Source organism: Pantherophis guttatus, chromosome 1, assembly GCF_059756535.1.
Source record: "Pantherophis guttatus breed Tessera chromosome 1, ASM5975653v1, whole genome shotgun sequence".
NCBI lineage: Eukaryota > Metazoa > Chordata > Lepidosauria > Squamata > Colubridae > Pantherophis > Pantherophis guttatus.
In genome coordinates, this window is record NC_142063.1 from 45,662,080 (window position 1) to 45,682,288 (window position 20,209).

At 37.3% G+C, this 20,209-nt stretch overlaps 1 protein-coding gene across 2 annotated transcripts in view; it reads left to right on the forward strand.

Moving 5' to 3' along the window:
* Nucleotides 1-20,209, forward strand: part of ITPK1 (inositol-tetrakisphosphate 1-kinase) — a 137,172-nt gene that overhangs the window by 105,816 nt on the left and 11,147 nt on the right. For both annotated transcript variants that reach the window (XM_087872792.1, XM_087872800.1), the window contains 3 exons: nucleotides 15,113-15,211; nucleotides 17,106-17,146; nucleotides 19,750-19,915. In XM_087872792.1, the coding sequence (XP_087728918.1) occupies nucleotides 15,113-15,211; nucleotides 17,106-17,146; nucleotides 19,750-19,915 (306 nt within the window). The remainder of the gene's footprint in view (nucleotides 1-15,112; nucleotides 15,212-17,105; nucleotides 17,147-19,749; nucleotides 19,916-20,209) is intronic.

Genomic DNA, 20,209 nt, shown 5'->3' on the forward strand with positions numbered 1-20,209 from the left:
GTTAAGTTAGCTTTTATCTTAATACAGGTAGCCCTAGACATATAACAGTTCATTTGGTGACTGTTCAAAGTTACAACAGCACTGAAAAAAGTGACTTACTGACAATTTTTCACATTTACTACCATTGCAGCATCCTCATGCTCACTTGATCAAAATTCAGATGCTTGGCAGTTGACTTATATTTATGTCAGTTGCAGTATCCCAGGGTCATCAGCTTTTGTAATCTTCTGACAAGCAAAATCAATAGGAAAACTGGATTCATTTAACAACTGTATTACTAACTTAATAACTGCAGCTATTCCCTTAACAACTGTGGCAAGAAAGGTAATAAAATGGGGCAAAACTCACTTCACAAATGTCCCACTTACAGCAGAAATTTTGGGCTCAATTGTTGTAAGTCAAGGATTACCTGTGTTTTATGACGATGACTCTTACCTTCCCACCAGGTTTTTCAGTTCATGTCATGTTAAAGATACCATCAAATATCTTATCTCTTGATGGCTACACAAATGCTTTTATATATTTTATCTCAGCAACAGCGGTTTGCATTTGCCTTCCTCTGAGACATTTCTTCATCTTCCCCGCTGTATCCTATAATCCTCGCATTTCCTGATGTTCTAAGTATACAAGTAATAACTGGGTCTGACCCTTCTTAGCTATTTTGAGATCAGCCAAATTCAGAGAAGTGCTGCCACCTGCTGCAGCTGACCAATTTTTTTTTTAAACTACATTTATTCCTTGTTAGCAAGTTCTGATTGCCCTATAAATAAGCTATAAATGCAATTGTTTTCTTGGCCAGGATTCCCATTTGACCTTTAAATATTAGCAACTACAGTCCAAAAAGTAGCTGTTATTACAGGAAAAATTGATTTCATTTATTTTAACTTAATTATGATTTACAATAATTAATCCTACACATATTCAACATTAATTTCTATCATACTAAAAGATAAGATGTGGGGACAACTTTTGGAGGGACCAGAAGGCCACATGTCAGCATTCAGGCAGTTGTGTTGAAACTTGGACCTTAAATTTTGCAGCTTTGATAAGAATTATTCCCATCAGAATAATAGAATTGAAAGTGAATTGTGTCACGGGAATATTTTGAGAAATGTTGTTCCATGTACAGAAACATTTTATCCTCGGATTTCAGCTTCCAATGCCACATATTCTAAATAAATATTCAGTGTAATTTTGGAAAATCTCACATATAATATTAACCGTTTGGTGACGATGTACTTTGAAAGTAAGGGCCAAGTATTCTCTTGAAATGTTTATTGTGATCTGTCTATGTTTCAGATTGGAATAAGAGACCTATCACATTGGAACACAAGAGATGGCTGTATATAGCTGCATTTTCCTTGAGCTACTATGGCATTAGAGGCATTTTTAGAGAAAGAGCAGCTGAAATATTTGTATTTTGCTTTATGGGCCATTCCTGCCACCAATGCTTTCCCACTAAAATGGGTCCCTGCTGTTGATTGCAGATTAAATGTTTTTCTAAACTCTTGACTAATAGGAGAGAGAGCTGATAAATAGGAGGCACTTGGAGGGACAGCTATGTCCCAGAGAAAGATCAGGGGAGAGTGCACCATGACTTTGAAAATGCATAAAATGTAAAGGAGAAGTGGGGGAGATGGAATACAGAAGAGAGACGTAATGGGAGTGGGTGGATACCTAAAAGCAAGCAGATCAGAGGAAATAATTTATAATAGTCCAGAAGGATTATGTGTACTTTTCCTATTTTCCAAAAAAAAGGGAGCATGTCATATGTTTGGGGTTATGAAATGCACGGAAGGAGAAGGCCAGTTTGGTATAGTGATTAAGGCATCAAGTTTAGAGAGCAATAATCTCCAAGATGTAATCCTTCCTGAGTCAGAAAGCCACTGGATGACATTGGACCAGTCACTCTCAGCCCAAGGAAGGAGGCATTGGCAAACCACTTCCAAAAAACCTTCCTGAGAAAACTGCAGGACTTCCCCAGGTAGTCATCAGGAGTCAACATTGATTTAAAGGCACTCTCCCCTCCCCTCCCCTCCAAAAAAAACAGCATGGAAGACAGAGGAAAATACTTGGATTTGGATAATCCCATTAATATGGAAGAGTGAAAAATAAAATAATACAGAAATGTTTGGGAAGAAATTACTTCACTTATCTTTTGACGAAAGGGCAGTCTGCTAAAGCAGCAAAGTAAGTGTTATATGTTGAGTTGGGGAAAGCTAAATATAGGCAACAGGAAGGGAGGTGCCTGCTTTGGGTTCAGGTTCTTCAGTAATTTCAGCGGATATTAAATTGGTCACTTACAGCAGCCACTTTGTGGCTACCTGTCCCTCACTGCTACAGGTAATCCTCACTGAACAATCATTCATTCAGCAACCATTTGAAATTATAATGGCAATGAACAAAGGGACTTAATTACTCGTGCTTGAAGTTATAACCAGTGAAAAAGCCCCATGGTTCTGTGATTGTGATCTGGGCGCTCGGCATGCATGTGATTACCATTTGCAATCTTCCTTGCTGGTTTAATGGTGAAGCCAGCAGAGAAGGTCATAAGTCTCTGCCACCTGCTAAGAGGACTCCCTCTGGTTTCTGGGGACTGGGTAAAAATATCCATCTTCAAATATAAGAAGGATTTTGGCATGGAACATTTACAGCACATAGCATTTGCAGCCAGCCCCCAGAGATAAGAGGACTCCCTCTGGTTTTGGTGGGCTGGCTGCAAAAGCCCATTCTGCAAATGCTTTGTGCCAAAATCCTGCTTGGATTTTGGGACGAGCTTTTTTCATTTGAGTTTTGATTTAGCCATCCACAAGTGAATTAGCCTGCAGAAAAGGGTCAGCCAATAAAGATATGCAATGCTTTATAGGCATTGTTTATAGGCATCTGCTTATTGCCTAAGCCTGACACTTTCCTGGGAACACATCTAGAGAATGACAGTTGAAGAAGGCTGTTTTGTTTATTTTATTTTTTGGCAATCTGAAGCTCAGTGTTCTCAATCAGAAGTGTGCGTGTATTCTATGAGATCTAGTTGTAGTTGTGCTCCTGGTTTCATCCAAAAAGTCATGTTTTTTCTCTCTTCCAATGCTGATTTTGATTTTCACCACTTGCAGGGAGAAAGTCACTGTATACCTTTGGAAGATGAATAATTATCAAAATGTTTATGTTTTCCCCATAGAAACACACATGTCTAACATACAGATTTGCAGAGTAATCCAAGTCCCCCTTTTGATTTCATGAAATGCTTTTTGGCCTGACTAAACATCTGGAAGTGGGTAAAAAGCAAACTGTAAATTGTGGCTTTTTGGAATTTGCTTGTCTGTCAACAATTGAAGTTATAGCTCCTGTGCATGGCTGTTTGGGAAACACTGAATATCATAGGGCTGAAACAGACCTTGGGTTCCCTCCACACACACACCCCCCAATCCCTTCCTCCCTCTCTGCTTCAAATTCTGAGACCAGAATTTATCATGAAACATAATTTATTCTTCTTTCTCAATTGTAAATTTCTTAATTATTTCAAAATTTATGGGGCTAGATCTTTACTGACTCAACTGTCCCAGAAAGGTCATGTCTGTTTCCAAAACAAGAAGAGTTGTTTTTAGTTTTGCTACTTATTCCTGATTTATTTACTAACTCCAAAAGTTTCCATATGCATACAGCTTTTGTAGATGGACTGACTAGATAATGTCAAGGCAGTTGTTTTCTCTATATTTATGGCCTTTCTTTTTTACACTTTGTTCCTTTTACTTCCTCCCCCTAAATTCTCCTGAAATTATTTATAGCACAGAATCCAAAAGTATTCTTATCCCAGGTTTTTCAGTAAATTTTCATATGTTCCTGAAATAATACATAGGTTAAAAATGGAAATTGATATAAAGTCTATGTAGATGTGCTACAATGATTGAGGTGCTCAGTAAAAACTGTAAAGGGCTTAATTTCTTAAATTGCTCTCTTGGCATAATTAGAATAGAATAACAGAGTTGGAAGGGACCTTGAAGGTCTTCTAGTCCAACCCCCTGCTTAGGCAGAAAACCCTACACCACTTCAGACAAATGGTTATCCAACATCTTCTTAAAAACTTCCAGTGTTGGAGCATTCACTTCTGGAGGCAAGTTGTTCCACTGATTAATTGTTCTAATTGTCAGGAAATTTCTCCTTAGTTCCTAGTTGCTTCTCTCCTTGATTAGTTTCCACCCATTGCTTCTTGTCCTACCCTCAGGTGCTTTGGAGAATAGCTTGACTCCCTCTTCTTTGTGGCAACCCCTGAGATATCGAAACACTGCTATCATATCACCTCTAGTCCTTCTTTTCATTAAACTAAACATACCCAGTTCCTGCAACCGTTCTTCATATGTTTTAGCCTCCAGTCCCCTAATCATCTTTGTTGCTTTTCTTTGCACTCTTTCTAGAGTCTCAACATCTTTTTTACATCGTGGTGACCAAAACTGAATGCAATATTCCAAATGTGGCCTTACCAAGGCATTATAAAGTAGTTATTGTTCAATTACATTTATCATTGTTTTATGCCATTTTTCTTATTAACTTTAACTAAAAGTGGGATACCATAGTCCTTTTTTTAGTTCTTTCTTAAATACTAAAATTTTGAAGACTACCTCACTCTCCCTTTGATTTTACAGCTTGTCAGTATTCAGTTGTGTTTCAGTGTCTTTTATTTTTGTTATAGAAATGCAAGATACAGATTTTTGAAGGATTCAAACTATGGTTTAGTTTGATTCAAGGCATTGTACGATTGGCCACAATTATGGCAAGTTTTGTCCCTTTGTCAATAAAAGAAATGTCTTTTAGATTTCTCAAATGCAGTAATGACACTTCAGTGTTCCTGTTCCTTACCCAAATATAATGCCCAGCAACAGAAGATGGAAGAAAAGACAGTACTTATGGCATTGTAAGTTTTATACAGAGATACATGAGAAATAGAACACTCACACCAACAATTTTGCAAAAATTGGACTCCTTTGGTCCAAAATATTACCAATCAGTGTCATTTTGGGGAATGGGCTTTGTTTGTTTGTATTTTGGCTTGTGCTGAGAGTAATGAAATGTATCTTGGAAGTATGACTAGAGCAGTATCAAGATGAAAGCAATGCAAACTGGAAACCAGTTTGTCCTCCTTGGCTATGACCCATAACAAAAAAGATGCAGTTTTCTAGTTCAAACCATTCTTTATCAGCCTGATGTCCTTCTGATTTGCTGGTGCCAGAATTCACTATCATGGCCCATGCCCTTATTTCCTTGATGTGACTGGAAATGGCTCCAGTATCTAATTGCAGAAAATAATCTGCTTTGGTTTTCCATCTAGATTCAAGGTTTTTAGTTGGATGGTTCTTTATTTAAGACTATCTAAACCAACATGTTATATAGGTATCATAAAGTCTGAGCTATGGTTGTACTTTTGTCATCTATTCAACTTCCTTCTTTGAAAAAGTTTTTTATGACATAAATTGCCACTGAAGTCAAAAAATGTCCACTCTTTATTACAGGTTAGAAGGGAGCTTGCACCATTTATAAATATTTTTCCATAGCCGTTTCATATTATAGCGTTTCATATCAGTTACCATTTAATATTGTTTCTAATTAACACCCACTATACAGGTAGTCCTTGTCTTACAAATATTCATTAAGTGACTGTTTGAAGTTACAACAGCACTGAAAAAAGTGACTTATGACCATTTTTCACATGACTCTTGCAGCATCCCTGTGGTCACATAATCAAAATCTGAGCGCTTGTCAACTGGCATGTATTTATGACTGTTGCAGTGTCCCAGGGTCATGTCATCACCTTTTGCAATCTTTGACAAGCAAAGTCAATGGGGAAGCCAGATTCATTTAACACTTCAGTGATTCACTTAAGAACTGTGGCAAGAAAGGTTGTAAAATGGGGCAAAACTCACTTAACAAATGTCTCACTTAGCAACAGAAATTTCAATTGTGCTCGTATGTCAAGCAATATATACATGAATGTATGTATGTATGTATGTATGTATGTATGTATGTATGTATGTATAGAGGGAGAGAGGGAGGGAGAGAGTTTTATGCAAATAAATTGTCTTTCCCAACTGTGATCCCCTAGGTGGGAATTGGGGAGTATTGGTTGAGGAAAGTTGATACAAAGAATGATATACCTTATTGTCCTGTTTTACATGTGCTGGGGCTGAAAACTTGCACTAAAAACCTTTCCCAATGGTAGGCTTTATGTTTCTTGTCTTCCTTTTTTAATCAATGGGAACCTAAAAGCTTAAATAGAGAAAACTAAAACCCAATATTTTTTTAAAAGTCTCTCCAGCTCCAAAGAATCTCCAGTAACTCTTGGCAGTTTTACCTGTTCATTGTGTTAGATTACAGCTGTGCTACAAGGGAAGAAAAAAATCATGAGTATAGATTTTTGGAAATGAAAGAAGGTAATACAGCTTTCATTGGGTATTGGCTGAAAAGCTTTTTATATTTTGGTATGAAAAGAATACATTTCTCCATTTTTAAAACAAACAAAATCAAATGTTCATTGTGTTAAAAAGAACAGAGAGAGAGAGAGAGACAGATCTATAAGCATGTTTATTGAAAGACGTTTTTTGCAATGTATTATAGCTGTGGTGATCAAAGAAACAGGTGCTGGGAACTGGATGTTCTTTCAGTGACAACAAAATAATTACTTAGAAATAAATTCATCCTATTATATAAGTGAGGATTAGTAGGGAAGGTAAGGTAGATTCCTTTATTTCCAAAGGCATATATATTAAGTATATCATTTGCTTAAAACCATATGCTAAATAACCTACAATTTCTGTGAGGATTAAATCTTTATATTTGCATGTTAGTAGATGATTCTGAAGGTTAAAAAAAATAAATCCTATTTGTGTTAAGAGTGGACTCTTTGTGTTCAGAAGCCATAAATGAGTAACAACCATAATGGTTTAGTCTCTCTTAAGGGATGATACAAGAGCCCTCTGGATGAGATCCTTGGAGAGCTGCTGCCTGTTATAGCAGACAGTACTGGGATAGATAGAGTAACTGAACAATATTCTGGAACGAGCTCCCCCCGGAGATACGGAGGATCCTGGATCTGCGTACCTTCCGTCGCGTGCTCAAGACTTTCCTATTTCATCAAGCCGGCCTGACCTAAGTCTTTCCCCTTTTTAAATGGAAATTTTAAATTTGGTTTTAAATTATTGGGGTTTTAAATTTGTTCAGCCAAATTATTTAATTCGTTTTAGTCTATTTTAAATTTTGTATTTATATGTTTTATTCTATGGCTGTTCACCGCCCTGAGTCCTTCGGGAGTAGGGCGGTATACAAATTCAATAAAATAAATAAATAAATAAATAAACAAACAAACAAACAAACAAACAAACAAACAAACAAATATTCCATATTATGGCTGGGTCCGTTTTAGAAAAGTATTCTGTCCTACATATTGAAGTAGACTATCCCACTTTTTTATTAGGGTTTCCAGGAATTCAGAAGGAGTAGAAGGTTTTTCAGTTGTTTCATTGGTTATATCTTTCCAATTGATTGAGCCATTTGGATAGATTTAATACGATCTTCCTCAGTTTATTGCATCCACATATATTGAATTTTTATCAAGATTATTTTAATAGGCACAAGATTATGGGATTTAATTTAATCTAACCAATTTAAAATAATCAAGTAAATACTGCAGTCATGATTTTAGAACACTGTTGTGCAAATTATAGTTTCAGAATAAGACACAATATCTTAAGCAAACATAGTATTTTCTTTATAACCAGTGTTAAATTACTGGTTTTCTATTGTAGTAACATTCATGTCGTAATGCTTATGCAACACACCAGTACATGTTATAATTTTTAATTCGTGCATGGGTTTGCTTATAAATTAGGAACATTTATATTGCTATTATTTTACTGTTTATAATCCTAATCATATTATGTTATGATTTTACTTTTAAGACAAATATTTTATTCTTAAGTGGCCCACACCAGTTAAAAATAAAGCTTTAAAAACCAAGCACATACAAGGGACAAATGAGCACGGAAGTTAGAGAGAAAAAAGATCATTTGACAGTACCAAAATACAATGGTGAGTTGTAAATAAACATGCCTATCTAGTGGGGCTAAGATGATCATTGCTTGCTGGTGGTCTTTCTTTGACAGAGATTTTGCGGTGACCTTTTTTCCTGGCTGGTGGCAGAGGCTGAAGTCCCAGGACAATGGGCGTGAATGGAGCAAAATGTTCCTTCTTGGCAAGATTAACTAGCTCCTTGCAGCTGCTATTTCCCTGGCCAGTGAATGAAACCTGGTTAATTTTCTTATTGCTGTTATTAAAATCCATGTAACTTCTCTCCCCTCTCCCAATTGTCATTTTAGAACTATCAAATGGTTCTCTCTCTTTCTCTCTCGCTCTCTCTCTCGCTCTCGCTCTCTCTCCCCTCCCTCCCTCCCCCCCTCAATTATTTTCCTCTTAATGTATTTATGTAATTGCAAACTTGAATATTCCTTGCCCTCAGAAATTCCACTGAAACAAAAGAATCATTATTTAATAATGCCCTTTTTATTGGAACAAAGGTGGGGGACATACAGTAAATCATGATTCAATTTAAGATTCTGTCCCAATAACTTTTATTAATTAATGAGTCAATCCCCACATTCAGCATCAGAACTATGTAATAAAGAGAACATTTAGCTTATTAAAATGAACTGTCTTCATTACACGTGTCAGCTTCTAACAGAATACAGGTAGAGTATCTGATAAATGAATGTTCCCTGATAAGAAATGAATTTAAATCCCATACAAAAAGTATAGCCTATTTTCTGATTAGCAATATAATTATGGTGGTTTGTTTTGTTTTTTTCAATGAGATGCATTTAGTGAGTGATCTCTTATTTGCAATTTGAAACAACAATCTTCAAATATATTACTCAGTAAGATGTAGTCTTTTCTAAAAACTGAATGTTTGAATACATTTATAGTACTTTGCCAAATCAACCAAGCCATCTAAACAGTTTGACCCAGAAATGCCAAACCTTTGCTGTTACATGATTTAAAATGTATAATATCTTTCCTTGGTTTTAGTCCAGTGTTAGATCATAGTATCCATTTATCTTTCATGTTATAATCTAATGACAATATTTTGACTCCTTTATTCCTTATAAATTAAGATCGTTCTGGTATTCTAATTTTAAAAATGCAAGAGATTTTAGTAATGTGTACAGAAATACAGACATTAGCTCATTTGCTCGCTTTCCCCCTCTGGAATGATCATGTTGAGAGATGTCTTTGATTTCATCCAACTATAGTTGGAAGTGGGCTGTAGAGCAGATTTGAATCTGTAAACAGTTCAAAAGGAAAATAAATTGGAGTGTAGAGAATGATATTAAATAACTTAGACAGAAAGGAAATAGATTGTCTAATAAATCAAATCCTACTTTACACAAACCCATATTGGACCATGGTAAGAAGTATCCTGTTTGTTGAATTTAGCTGTGTTTCTTTGAAAAATAGCCAGCACTTTCTCTTTTGTTACAAAATATTACACTTCAGATTCTCTGTTAGGCAGCATAAATCCACATGAAGTAAATTCTTTTGCAGTTTTGTAGTAGATTGCTGGTTATAGCAATACAAAAATTTTCCTCCTCAATCCCTTGAGGCATCTAAATATGTAAATAGTCAAATTAAACTCCATACATAGAGCTTTTCGTGGTCATTGAGTTGAGGAGATTGTTTATAATGTTTGGTAACCCTATGCAACAAGATTTTTTGTTTATACCTATTCACATTGAGGTTTACAAAGAACTATATCTTTGTATAAAACACTTCAGACAGCCAAACACATACTAATAGTCTAGTATTTTAGAGTATTCTAGTATACTAATAGAATCATGGCTAATAGTCATTTATGATTCAGGGCAATTATTGTTGCCTCATTAGTAGCCAAGAACCATTGGGGCACTCACCCTAATGATATTCTGGAAGTTGGTAAAAAAAAATAGCTTTTTCTGAGAGCATTTGGAGCTTGTGCAGCTTGGGTTTGTCTTTCTTTGTTTTATTATTTAATTTCATTGATTGCCCAATTTTATTGGGCAAATCACTAATCAGTGATTTGTTGGTGACTATTTACTGCTGTTTTTTCATGTTGGTGATTTCAACAGTATCAACAACTAATAAGTAAAAATCTCACTTGGGGAAAATGTCAAGTTAGGTCAACAGCAATCTCATTGTCACATGGCCTTAATGAAAGAATGGCCCTCAGAATGTTACTCTAAAAGGCACAAGGGATTTGGAGCTTTCGCTTACCAAGCCATGGGGCCCAGAAGCCTCTTAAAACCTAGTACCATTCTTTAAATGCACTCAGTTAACACTAATTCAGTGGTGGACAATCTGTTTCAGAAGTTAGAAGTTTTTCAGCTTCAATTGCTTATCTCATTAAGAATGTAGAGATCTGTCAGTCAGAATAGACAATATTGGGTTGACGAGCTAATAGTCTGAACTGGTTAAAAGCAACTTCCTGTGCTCTTACAATTTTCCAGTCATAAATCAACTCATAAAGCATACAGTGCATTTATCAAGGCTTTATATCAGCTATGGCACTTAAGAGTTTCTTCCTGTTCTGCTTTCCTAAAGCAAACTCAAGAAGGTTACATTAGTAGATTTATTGTACCGAATTAAGAAACCATACATACAAGCTTTCTTCTAACAACATGCACTAATCCTACCTTCCATGTTAGCCCCAAAGTTTCAATCCCTCCTGCCATTCTAAGACAGTAGCTTTCAGGCTACACATTTCCTGGACTGAAGGTTATCATCATCGTGCCTTGTTTACAAATGGCTTTCTCTGGTGTGGCTGTGAAATGAGAATTGGAGGATCCTGCCTCACCAGCTTCAATCCCCTTAAACTTAATTGAGTCTCATTAAATGTTAAATAGTTGCAAAAGAGAGAGCTAAAAGATGCTCCCCCACTCCAAAAAAGCCCCTTTCCATTGCTACCTTTTCCATGAGCATTCATTTGAATACTGACAGCTAGTTATGCCACACGAAGTAACAATCGCCTTGCTTCAGACAGTGGCTTGTGGGGGATGGGGTGTGTGTGCCTGTGTTACAGGTATTGTACATTCCTCAGAGTTCATGCCAAAATGAGGTGGTAGTTGAAAGGGGCCTTGTTGTTAACCACTTTTCATGAAAGGATTCTTTTCTGTGAACTTGCAACAGCCTGTCTTCCAGTCTGACCTTTTCCATCTGTTCTGATCTGATGGGAAATGCTGGTTCCCAAAGGCATCATATGCAAAGTAGATATAAAATACACCTACTCTACGAAGATCAGTGTTGCAATAGCCATTGGTTAATCACAGAGTTGGTTTAATGCCGTTCCCATAGCTCTGTAACTCACATACAAACTTTTATGAGTATAAGTGGCATATATATTTGCAGCATTCTTGATGAAAACTGATCTTTGACATCTACTGTCACTCTGAGCCACCAGAACTCTGCCACCTAACACAGAGTATTAAATGTGCCTCTGTGTCCAGCAACTCTGTTGTCATGGCACAGTCGCAACACTTCTTCCCTTAAAGAAGGGCATCATATAAACGGTCATTGTGAAACAGATTGCCAACATTTAAAGTAAAAGGTGAAGAATCAGTCTGATATCCCTGGAGGTCATCCATACAAGCCCTGACATATGCAACCATTTCTGTTGAACTCTAATCTGGTCTACAATCTGTCTCCCTGCTCCAGATCTCTCAGAAAGGTCTAACACTGGAGAAAGGACAAGTTGCTTGGCTGCAGTATTGTGGAAGGAGAAATTGAGTAGGAAAAGTCATATTCAAGTTTGCACGATTGAGCATCTGGAAGCTTTTTCTGTGAGCCAGGAGTACATATATGATATGAAAACTGAAATGAGAGAAAAATTGTGCCCATTTGACTTGCTAGGATATGAGAGATTGTGTTTTCTGCAGAACTTCCAAATTCCACAGGTATCTATGGATAACTCTGCTTCCTTCTTGGAAGTGCCTCAATTAGTGGAATGTTGGCTTTTCTGCAAGCATTTTTTTGTTTTAGATTTTTTTTTTCATATACAACTCAAAGCAGTGAACATACCAATACTCCTTCCTCCTAGTTTCCCATAACATTCCTGTGTGATAAGCTGGGCTGAGAAAGTGACTAGCCCAGCTGGTTTTTCATGCCTAAGGCAGGACTGGAACTCAGTTTCCTTGTTTCTAAACCAACATTTTAACTATTGCACAAAACTGGTTCTCTAATGTATTATATAATTATATTAACAGTATCATAGTTCCATACCTTATAGAAGCAACTCAGGCCTGAAAGTTGCAATACAATTAGATCCGCAGTTCATTTTTAATCATTTTAATAGATTAAAATAAAAATAAGCAAAGCCCAGAAATGTTCTACATCCTTTACATTTCTGTATAGTCAGGAACTGTAGCTTTCAAGATCTATTTGAATTCCTTTAGTTGATATTCTATAATCCAAAGAGTTGAATTGGGGAAGATCAAATGCAAAGTGCAATATTTGACTCTCTATCTAAGAACTCCACAATAAAACCATAAAATGATCTCTCTCCTTTCTACTTACATTCAGACATCTACAATGATCTTGTCCTTCGATTTCCACCTGTCCCAGCACCCAGATCACAATCTGGGTGATTGGCAACCCATTCACACTTATGACTGGTTTTCAAGCATTTCATGATCATGTGATTGCCATTTGCAAACTTCCCTGCTGGCTTCCCCAGAAAGTCATTTGGGTAGTGGGCAAGGAAGGTCATAAGTCACTTAGGTATGTCTCCCCCATTCTTGGCGCTCATGCCATGCCATTGCACATCCTCAGGCACCCTCCATGACACTCCCCATGCTTTTTTACACACCCTCCCCAACCTGCACTGTACCCTCATGCACACGAACCCCCACAGCACTTCTTATGTACATCCTCACACCCTCTTCAGCCCTCCCCAGTGTGCATGATGCCTCTGGCACACACCTTCATGCATCCTTCCCAATCCATGCGATGTTTCTCATGCAGTCCCTTGCTGCCTCAATCTCTGCAGTGCCTCTTGTGCATTCTCTTTCAGCCTTGTGCGTCCTACCTTACCCTCATTGATACACTGTTGCTGCACCTCTTGTGCAGCCTCCCTAGTGCAGCCCCCCTGCACCCCTAATGAACCCTCACCAACACTCCGCCATCTGGATGCACCTGCCTGCAGGCCTGAAACTTGTAATACATTTAGATCTGCAGTTCATTTTTAATCATTTTAATAGCATAAAAGCACTGACTTCTTCACTGGCAACTAAGATTGCAGGGATTGCCATCACTGAGCAATGCAATTGTGCTCCATGACCACATTGCTTGGCAACATAAATTCTGGTCCCAATTGCCCTTGTAAATTGAGGACTATCTGTATAGGCCAGATCAGGAAACAGACTCCACAGAATTACTGGGACTTTATTTTTACAGGATAGAATTACCAAATCTTGAAAGCCTTGACAGCATCTTTCCTCCCTCCCTTCTCTTACTCAGGCGGAACTGATCTGAATTTCCTTCTAATATTTTCTTCCTGTCCTGGATTTAAATCATGTTTTTTCAACTGCAGTCACATAATTTTTCCAAGATTATATCTGTGATTCTCTACAATTTCTGAAGAAAGAAAGTTACCTAAAACTTCCTGGTCCAATTGGCTGAGTTTGGATTTATTTTTATATTTTAAATATATACAGAGTATACCAAGGTCCCGTAGACCAATCACAATATTTTATTTATGAATATAAATATTGTTTTCCAGAGAAAATGTACTAGGAATACACTAGGAATATTCAAATGTGATGCATCAAAGAAGTATGTGATGCATCAAAGCAGTATGCTAGAATAAAGTGGCAAGCAACTCATTTATTGTAATATAGTACCATGTTTCTCCAAAAAGAAGGCCGGGTCTTATTTTCTTTTGACCCCCGAAAAAATGGCTAGGCCTTCTTTTTGGATGGTTCTGATTATTGACTCACTTCGTGGTGGTGGCACCAACAGCCCTCCCCAACAGGAGCCCGCTGCTGGCCCACTTCTTCTGTGGCCGTTTGCTGCCACTCACACGCATCGCTCTGGCCTCCGTTTTGCTTTCAGATGCTTGCTGGAAGGCATCTGAAGGCGAAACGGAGGCCAAGGCAATGCATGTGAGTGGCGGCAAGTGGAAGAAGGCAAGGCAGATGTCTGGGTATGCGAGGTCTGGTAAGTAGGGCAGATCCACCGCCCCCATCCCCACCCCAGCTTATTTTTTACCTCTGTGCCTTGGCCCACCTCCTGCACCCTGGGGTAGGTGGGTTCTTAATTAGAGCTAATTTTGTAGGTGGGGCTTAATTTGATTGCATGCGCTCAAAAATGTGATAGGGCTTCTTTTCAAGGTGGGTCATCTTTTTGGAGAAACACGGTATATATAATAATTTAATTTCTATGGGGCCTGACTTTTAGTACAACCTGTATATATTTAAGCTATTGAATCAGATGATCCAACTACTTTTATAGACAGTTTTCTTATTTCTATTCTAATTAATGGATTTGTTGTTTAAACTTATCACTCGTATCCACAAGGCAAATGATAATGTGTGTGATGACATTATACAAATGCTATGACTTATGTACTTGCATTAGAAAATTGGATGCAAATAAGTGTATCATTGTATGATAACGTCCTTGTATATCTGGCATCAGTTTTCAGTAGATTCTCCAGAAATGATATATTAAGCATTTTCTTGTGTGTTTGGAACAAATATTGTTACAAGATAAAATTGATATGACTTAAATATTGGTTTTAGGGATAATTTTCATTAATTTTTGTCACTTTGCTTGGATACAGTTTTCAGTTAGATTTGTATACACAACCATTGCACTATGTGTGAGCAAGGACATGAGCAACAATGTTTTGTTGGAAGGACTAACAGATACAAAGCTTTCATGAACCGGATGCACAAAATATCTTTCTCAGATGGCAGTATTATAGAAAATGCTGAAAGGAGCAGAGTAAAATTGAGGAATATTTACAGTATAGAAAGCAAGAACTGGGATAAACTGAAAACATCTATAAACTGTTCGGACTGTTTTTTCTATCTCTTTTCTTCAGATGACAGAATCTGTTCTCCGCCATTTATGGAATTAACAAATGCATGTGGAGAAGACACCTTGAAGCAAATAGAAAAAAATGGAATTGCATTCCCATTCAGTATGTGAACAGTTTTTATATTTTACTTAATAGTAAAGTTGTAAAGCATTTCCTCCACTACTGCTGAAATCAGTGCAATTTAGCTAAGTACTCTTGAGGGGACGGAGAGGACTTGCACAGGAGATAGCTAAAATAAAAATCTGTAAAGGCTATATGTGCATATCGTGCATAAAGTCCTTCTTTCTGTTATTTTCTCTTTTTCATTTTCTCTGTCTCTGCTATTTTGCAGATGAATTATCAGTTATTTTGGAAGTGTCTGCCTTTATTTCAATATGCATAATGTTGGTGTTGGTTTACTAGAAAAAGGCCCTAATGCCCATTTAAAATAGAGCCTTGGTAGTACAGTGGTCTAAAGCACCCTGTTATTAAGACCAGCTGCCTGCAATTACTGCAGGTTCAAATCTCACCAGGCTCAAGGTTGACTCAGCCTTCCATCCTTTCTAAGGTAGGTAAATTGAGGATTCAGTTGTGGGGGCAATAAGCTGACTTTGTATAAATATACAAAAAGGATGAAGGCTATTGCTTAGCGCATTGTAAGCCGCCCTGAGTCTCCGGAGAAGGGCGGCATAGAAATCAAATAAAAAAAAAAAAAAACCCAAAACTACAGAGTAATGTTTTGTCACATTGAGAACTATTTTTTGCATTTTAAGTATGCTATACTAACATGAATCTTAGATGTACTATTATCTTATAGTTGTTTGTATGTATACTGAGAGCTTATGCACCGGAGACAAATTCCTTATATGTCCAATCACACTTGGCCAATAAAGTATTCAATCCCTATCCCAATCCTACCCTACCCTACCCTATCCTATTATAGTATATCTATTATAGTATATTAAATGTACTACTGTACATTAATGTAAATATAAATTATCTGGGCAAGTTAATAATATGCAACATCAATATATTAAACTATAGAACAATGAAAGTATTCATTTTAAATTGAGAATCTCACACTATCAATCATTTAAATGGCTCTAGTAATGTCAATAGATCATAAGGATTAAATAAGGCAAATTCCTCTAGCAGTGCTCTTCTATATTTCAGATGCCACTCCCCAAAAAGCCATCCCTTTTCATTTTGTTTTATTTGGAAAGATCTTTTTAAATAAATAACAGGTGTATTAATTCCAATAGAATTAGCATAGCTATCAAAGACTTAACCCAGCTATTCATTTAAAAAGTTCAAGAACTTCAACAGTTTGTCACTGAATTATAGTGACAAGTTCTTGAAGAAGAAACAGTGACTGCATATAGTACAGTGTAGTGTAGCAGCTAAAGTGGTGGACTAATTGGGAACATCCAAATTCAAGTACCCAGCTTAACTAAGACATTTACTGTATTACTTCTGGTCAGTTTCCGTTTCTCAGACAAGTCAATCTGACAAGGTAATTGTGGGAATAAGATTAGAGAAGATCCCTGTGTAAACTGCCTCCATCTCTGAGAGCAGCATTTCTCAACTTGTTTTATATTAAAAAGTTTGCGGTCTTCAACTCTCAGAATTCCCTAACTAGCATGCTTGAAATTCACACTTCTTAAATTTAATGTACATTTGAAAAACACTGTCTTAGAGGAAAGACAGGAATATAAATACAATTGAAGAGATAATAATGGAAAGTGCTGGTGCCAGACTCCATCAATGGACCCTAGATTATCCATTCCTTTTGAGAACTTGCTTGTCCTCTTTGATGCCATCCTGGATAATCCAAGAGTTGAAGTATCAGCACCAGATAAGAGAATGCTGGTTTCAAGGGAAGGGCAGCCATAGGGCAAATATCATTCAGTTGGGTAGATCAGCTAAATCAGTAGAGTTAGTTGTTACAAATGGTACTGAAGTGCTCTGTGTATATTCTTTTGTACTGACTCACGGTTTACTTTTTTTATTACTGAAGTTTGTAAGACAAGAGTCGCCCATGGAACCAACTCTCATGAGGTAAGTATTTGTACAAGATGTCATATAATGTGTATTTAGAAAAACTGCTTTGGCTGGGAATTAAGAAAAAAACTATAGTAGTCTATCTGTGAGTTTGATTCATAAACTTCAAGGAAAAGTAAGGAGGTTTTATTCTTGTTGTCTCTCATGCATACATAGAAGTCATTCTTCATAGCCTTATGGCTTCATTAATATTGCAAATCTGTTTTTCTCTCTTTTTGAAGGCCAGTTTATACATACTCATACCCATCTGTCCATCATTTGTTTATTTATTTGCAGTTTTATAATCCATCCTAATGCACAGGTTTTAGGCAGCATTTGTCAAAATAGAACATAAAAGAGAAAGACATAGAATGAATAAATACTCCAAGATGATTGCCATTAAATAATGATGACTTGGGTAAAAAAAAAATGGAATAGGATATTGACAGCTTTACAAAATGCCAGGGGGAGAGCGGAGGGGGTTACAAAAGCCTATGAAGAAAAGGCATTTGAAAATATGGGAACTATAACAGAAAAGTCCTGTCACTTAGTCTTCTTAAAGAGGGTGGAGGGGCAGGGGGAAGGTAGTCTCAAGGATCTTCTCACAATGTTTCTACTTCATGAATGGGTTTAAGTATGGCAAAGAAATGCCTTCTCTAACATAGTGCAATGCTACATAGGACTTTATAGTTTATGATCCGCACTTTGAGTTGAGACCAGAAGCCTACTGGCAACTAGTGGGAAGACTTTGACAATGGTGCCAACCTGCAGTGATGAGTTACTCTGTCATTGGTTCAACTGCCACTTATGATCTAGCTGCAACTTCTGGGTCATCTACAAAGGCATCTCATCTCAATTTGGTAGATGATCTCAGTAGTTTCACAGACATGTTAAATAACATAGGGGAGAGCACCAAACCCTGTGAGGTTTTCATTGGAGAAACTATAGAATTGTCATCTTCCTCGCCCCAGTGATCCAAACTGGATACAGATAGTCCTTGACTTACAACACTTTATTTAGTGACTGTTTGAAGTTACAATGGAACTGAAAAAAGTTACTTATGACCATCTTTCACACTTATGACCATTGCAGCATCCCCACGATCACGTGATTTATATTTGGATGTTTGACAACTGATTCACATTTATGATGGTTACAATGTCCCGGGGTCATGTGATCCTCTTTTGCAACCTTCTGACAAGCAAAGTCAATGGGGAAGCCAGATTCACTTAACAACTGTGTTACTAATTTAACAACTACAGGGATTCATTTAACAACTGTGGCAAAACTGCCTATGGGTTTGCGCCCATAGGGAGGGCCTGCTCAGTGTGCCGTCAGCGAGACAATGTCGGCTGGCGGCCCCCAGGGGTAGAGCCTTCTCTGGGCACGCCCACCCTCTGGAATCAACTTCCCTTGGGGCTTCGGCTGGCCCCTGACCTTCGCACCTTTCACCGCGAATTAAAAACTTGGTTATTCGAGTCCCCCGGCCTGGACTGATGGGGTTTTTTACGGGTTTTTAATTGTATCTGATTCAATTAGGCATTTTAACTTGCATTATGGATTGTGGTTTTATTGTTGTGAGCCGCCCTGAGTCCGTTGGAGATAGGGCAGCATATAAGCCTAATAAAATTAAATAAATAAATAAATAAAACTCACTTAACAAATGCCTCACTTTACAACATAAATTCGGGCTCAATTGTGGTTGTAAGTCGAAGACTACCTGTATTCTCACTGACAGCACTGAAGTGGAGTACATTCTTGATGAACATATCTTTTCTTTTATGTACACTGAGAGCATATGCACCAAGACAAATTCCTTGTGTGTCCAATCACACTTGGCCAATAAAAAATTCTATTCTATACTATTCTACATCCAACGTAGGTGGTGTAGGGTCACCACATAGGTGACCCTACAGATAACATGGACAATGTTTCTAAATGCTGCCAAAAGTTCTCACAAGACCAAGAGAAATATCCTGATCCAATAAAGGATCTGTGAAGGTCATGTAGAATGATGACTACCATTTCCATCCCATTACATAATTGCCTTATTCTGTATTTTATTGTAAACCATTTTGAGATGCTTTGGCGTAATGAAGCAGTAGACAAGCATAATTAAATTTGGAGGAAAAGCTAAATAAGAAATCAGCTGCAAGTTGGAGAGACAGATTGCCAAGTGTTTCCAACTGGATAGCACAGTTCTGCATCTTCTGTTTGTCTGAATACTTGGCTTTTATGCAGCTGGACCAAGCCAGTATCTTAAACACTTCAACATTATGTGTTTTATAGTGATCAAGCAACTGCATTCAAGAGGCTCACAACAAAAAGAAAGGAAGGCAATAATGTTCTTCCGTTCCTGCTCCCTATATTAGCTTGTATTTAAGTTTTGCTATCTCTAATCAAGAATAATAAACACCAATAACCCAATCTTTCATCAGTTTGTTCAATCCCTTTTAAAACCATCTGAATGTATACTAATGCTGGCAGCAGCGAATAATTGTATGTATGTATGCATGCTGTGCATACTGCTACTGGAACCACCAAATACAATGCTTGTTTATGTGAAACATGTATTTTTCATCTGTACAACTGTAATTGCAAGTCATATCTTTATTTTTCAGATGGCTATCATATTCAACCGGGAAGGCCTGAAAGCCATCCAACCTCCATGTGTGATTCAAAGTTTCATCAACCACAATGCTGTCCTGTACAAAGTCTTTGTGGTTGGGGAGTCATATACTGTGGTGAAGAGGCCCTCTGTGAAGAACTTCTCAGCAGGCATTTCTGGTAAGCTTTGGGAATAGTAATTCAACACGATGTACTAATGGGAAAATCTGAAGAACACCATTTTCCATTTTGGTGAATCCTGATCCAAAACATGTAGCGGACATCAGGTTGAAGAAGATTGAACTCGGTGTTTCCCTGACTTTTTGGATTTTTTGATATTTTTTTAATTTGACCCTTATGCTCCCAAACCCTTGTAGCACTAATTTCATTGGGAGATAGCAACTGTTCTTGCCAACAGCTGCTATGTACATTCAGATTTACGTACGAAAATACTAATCTCAAACTGGAGAAAAA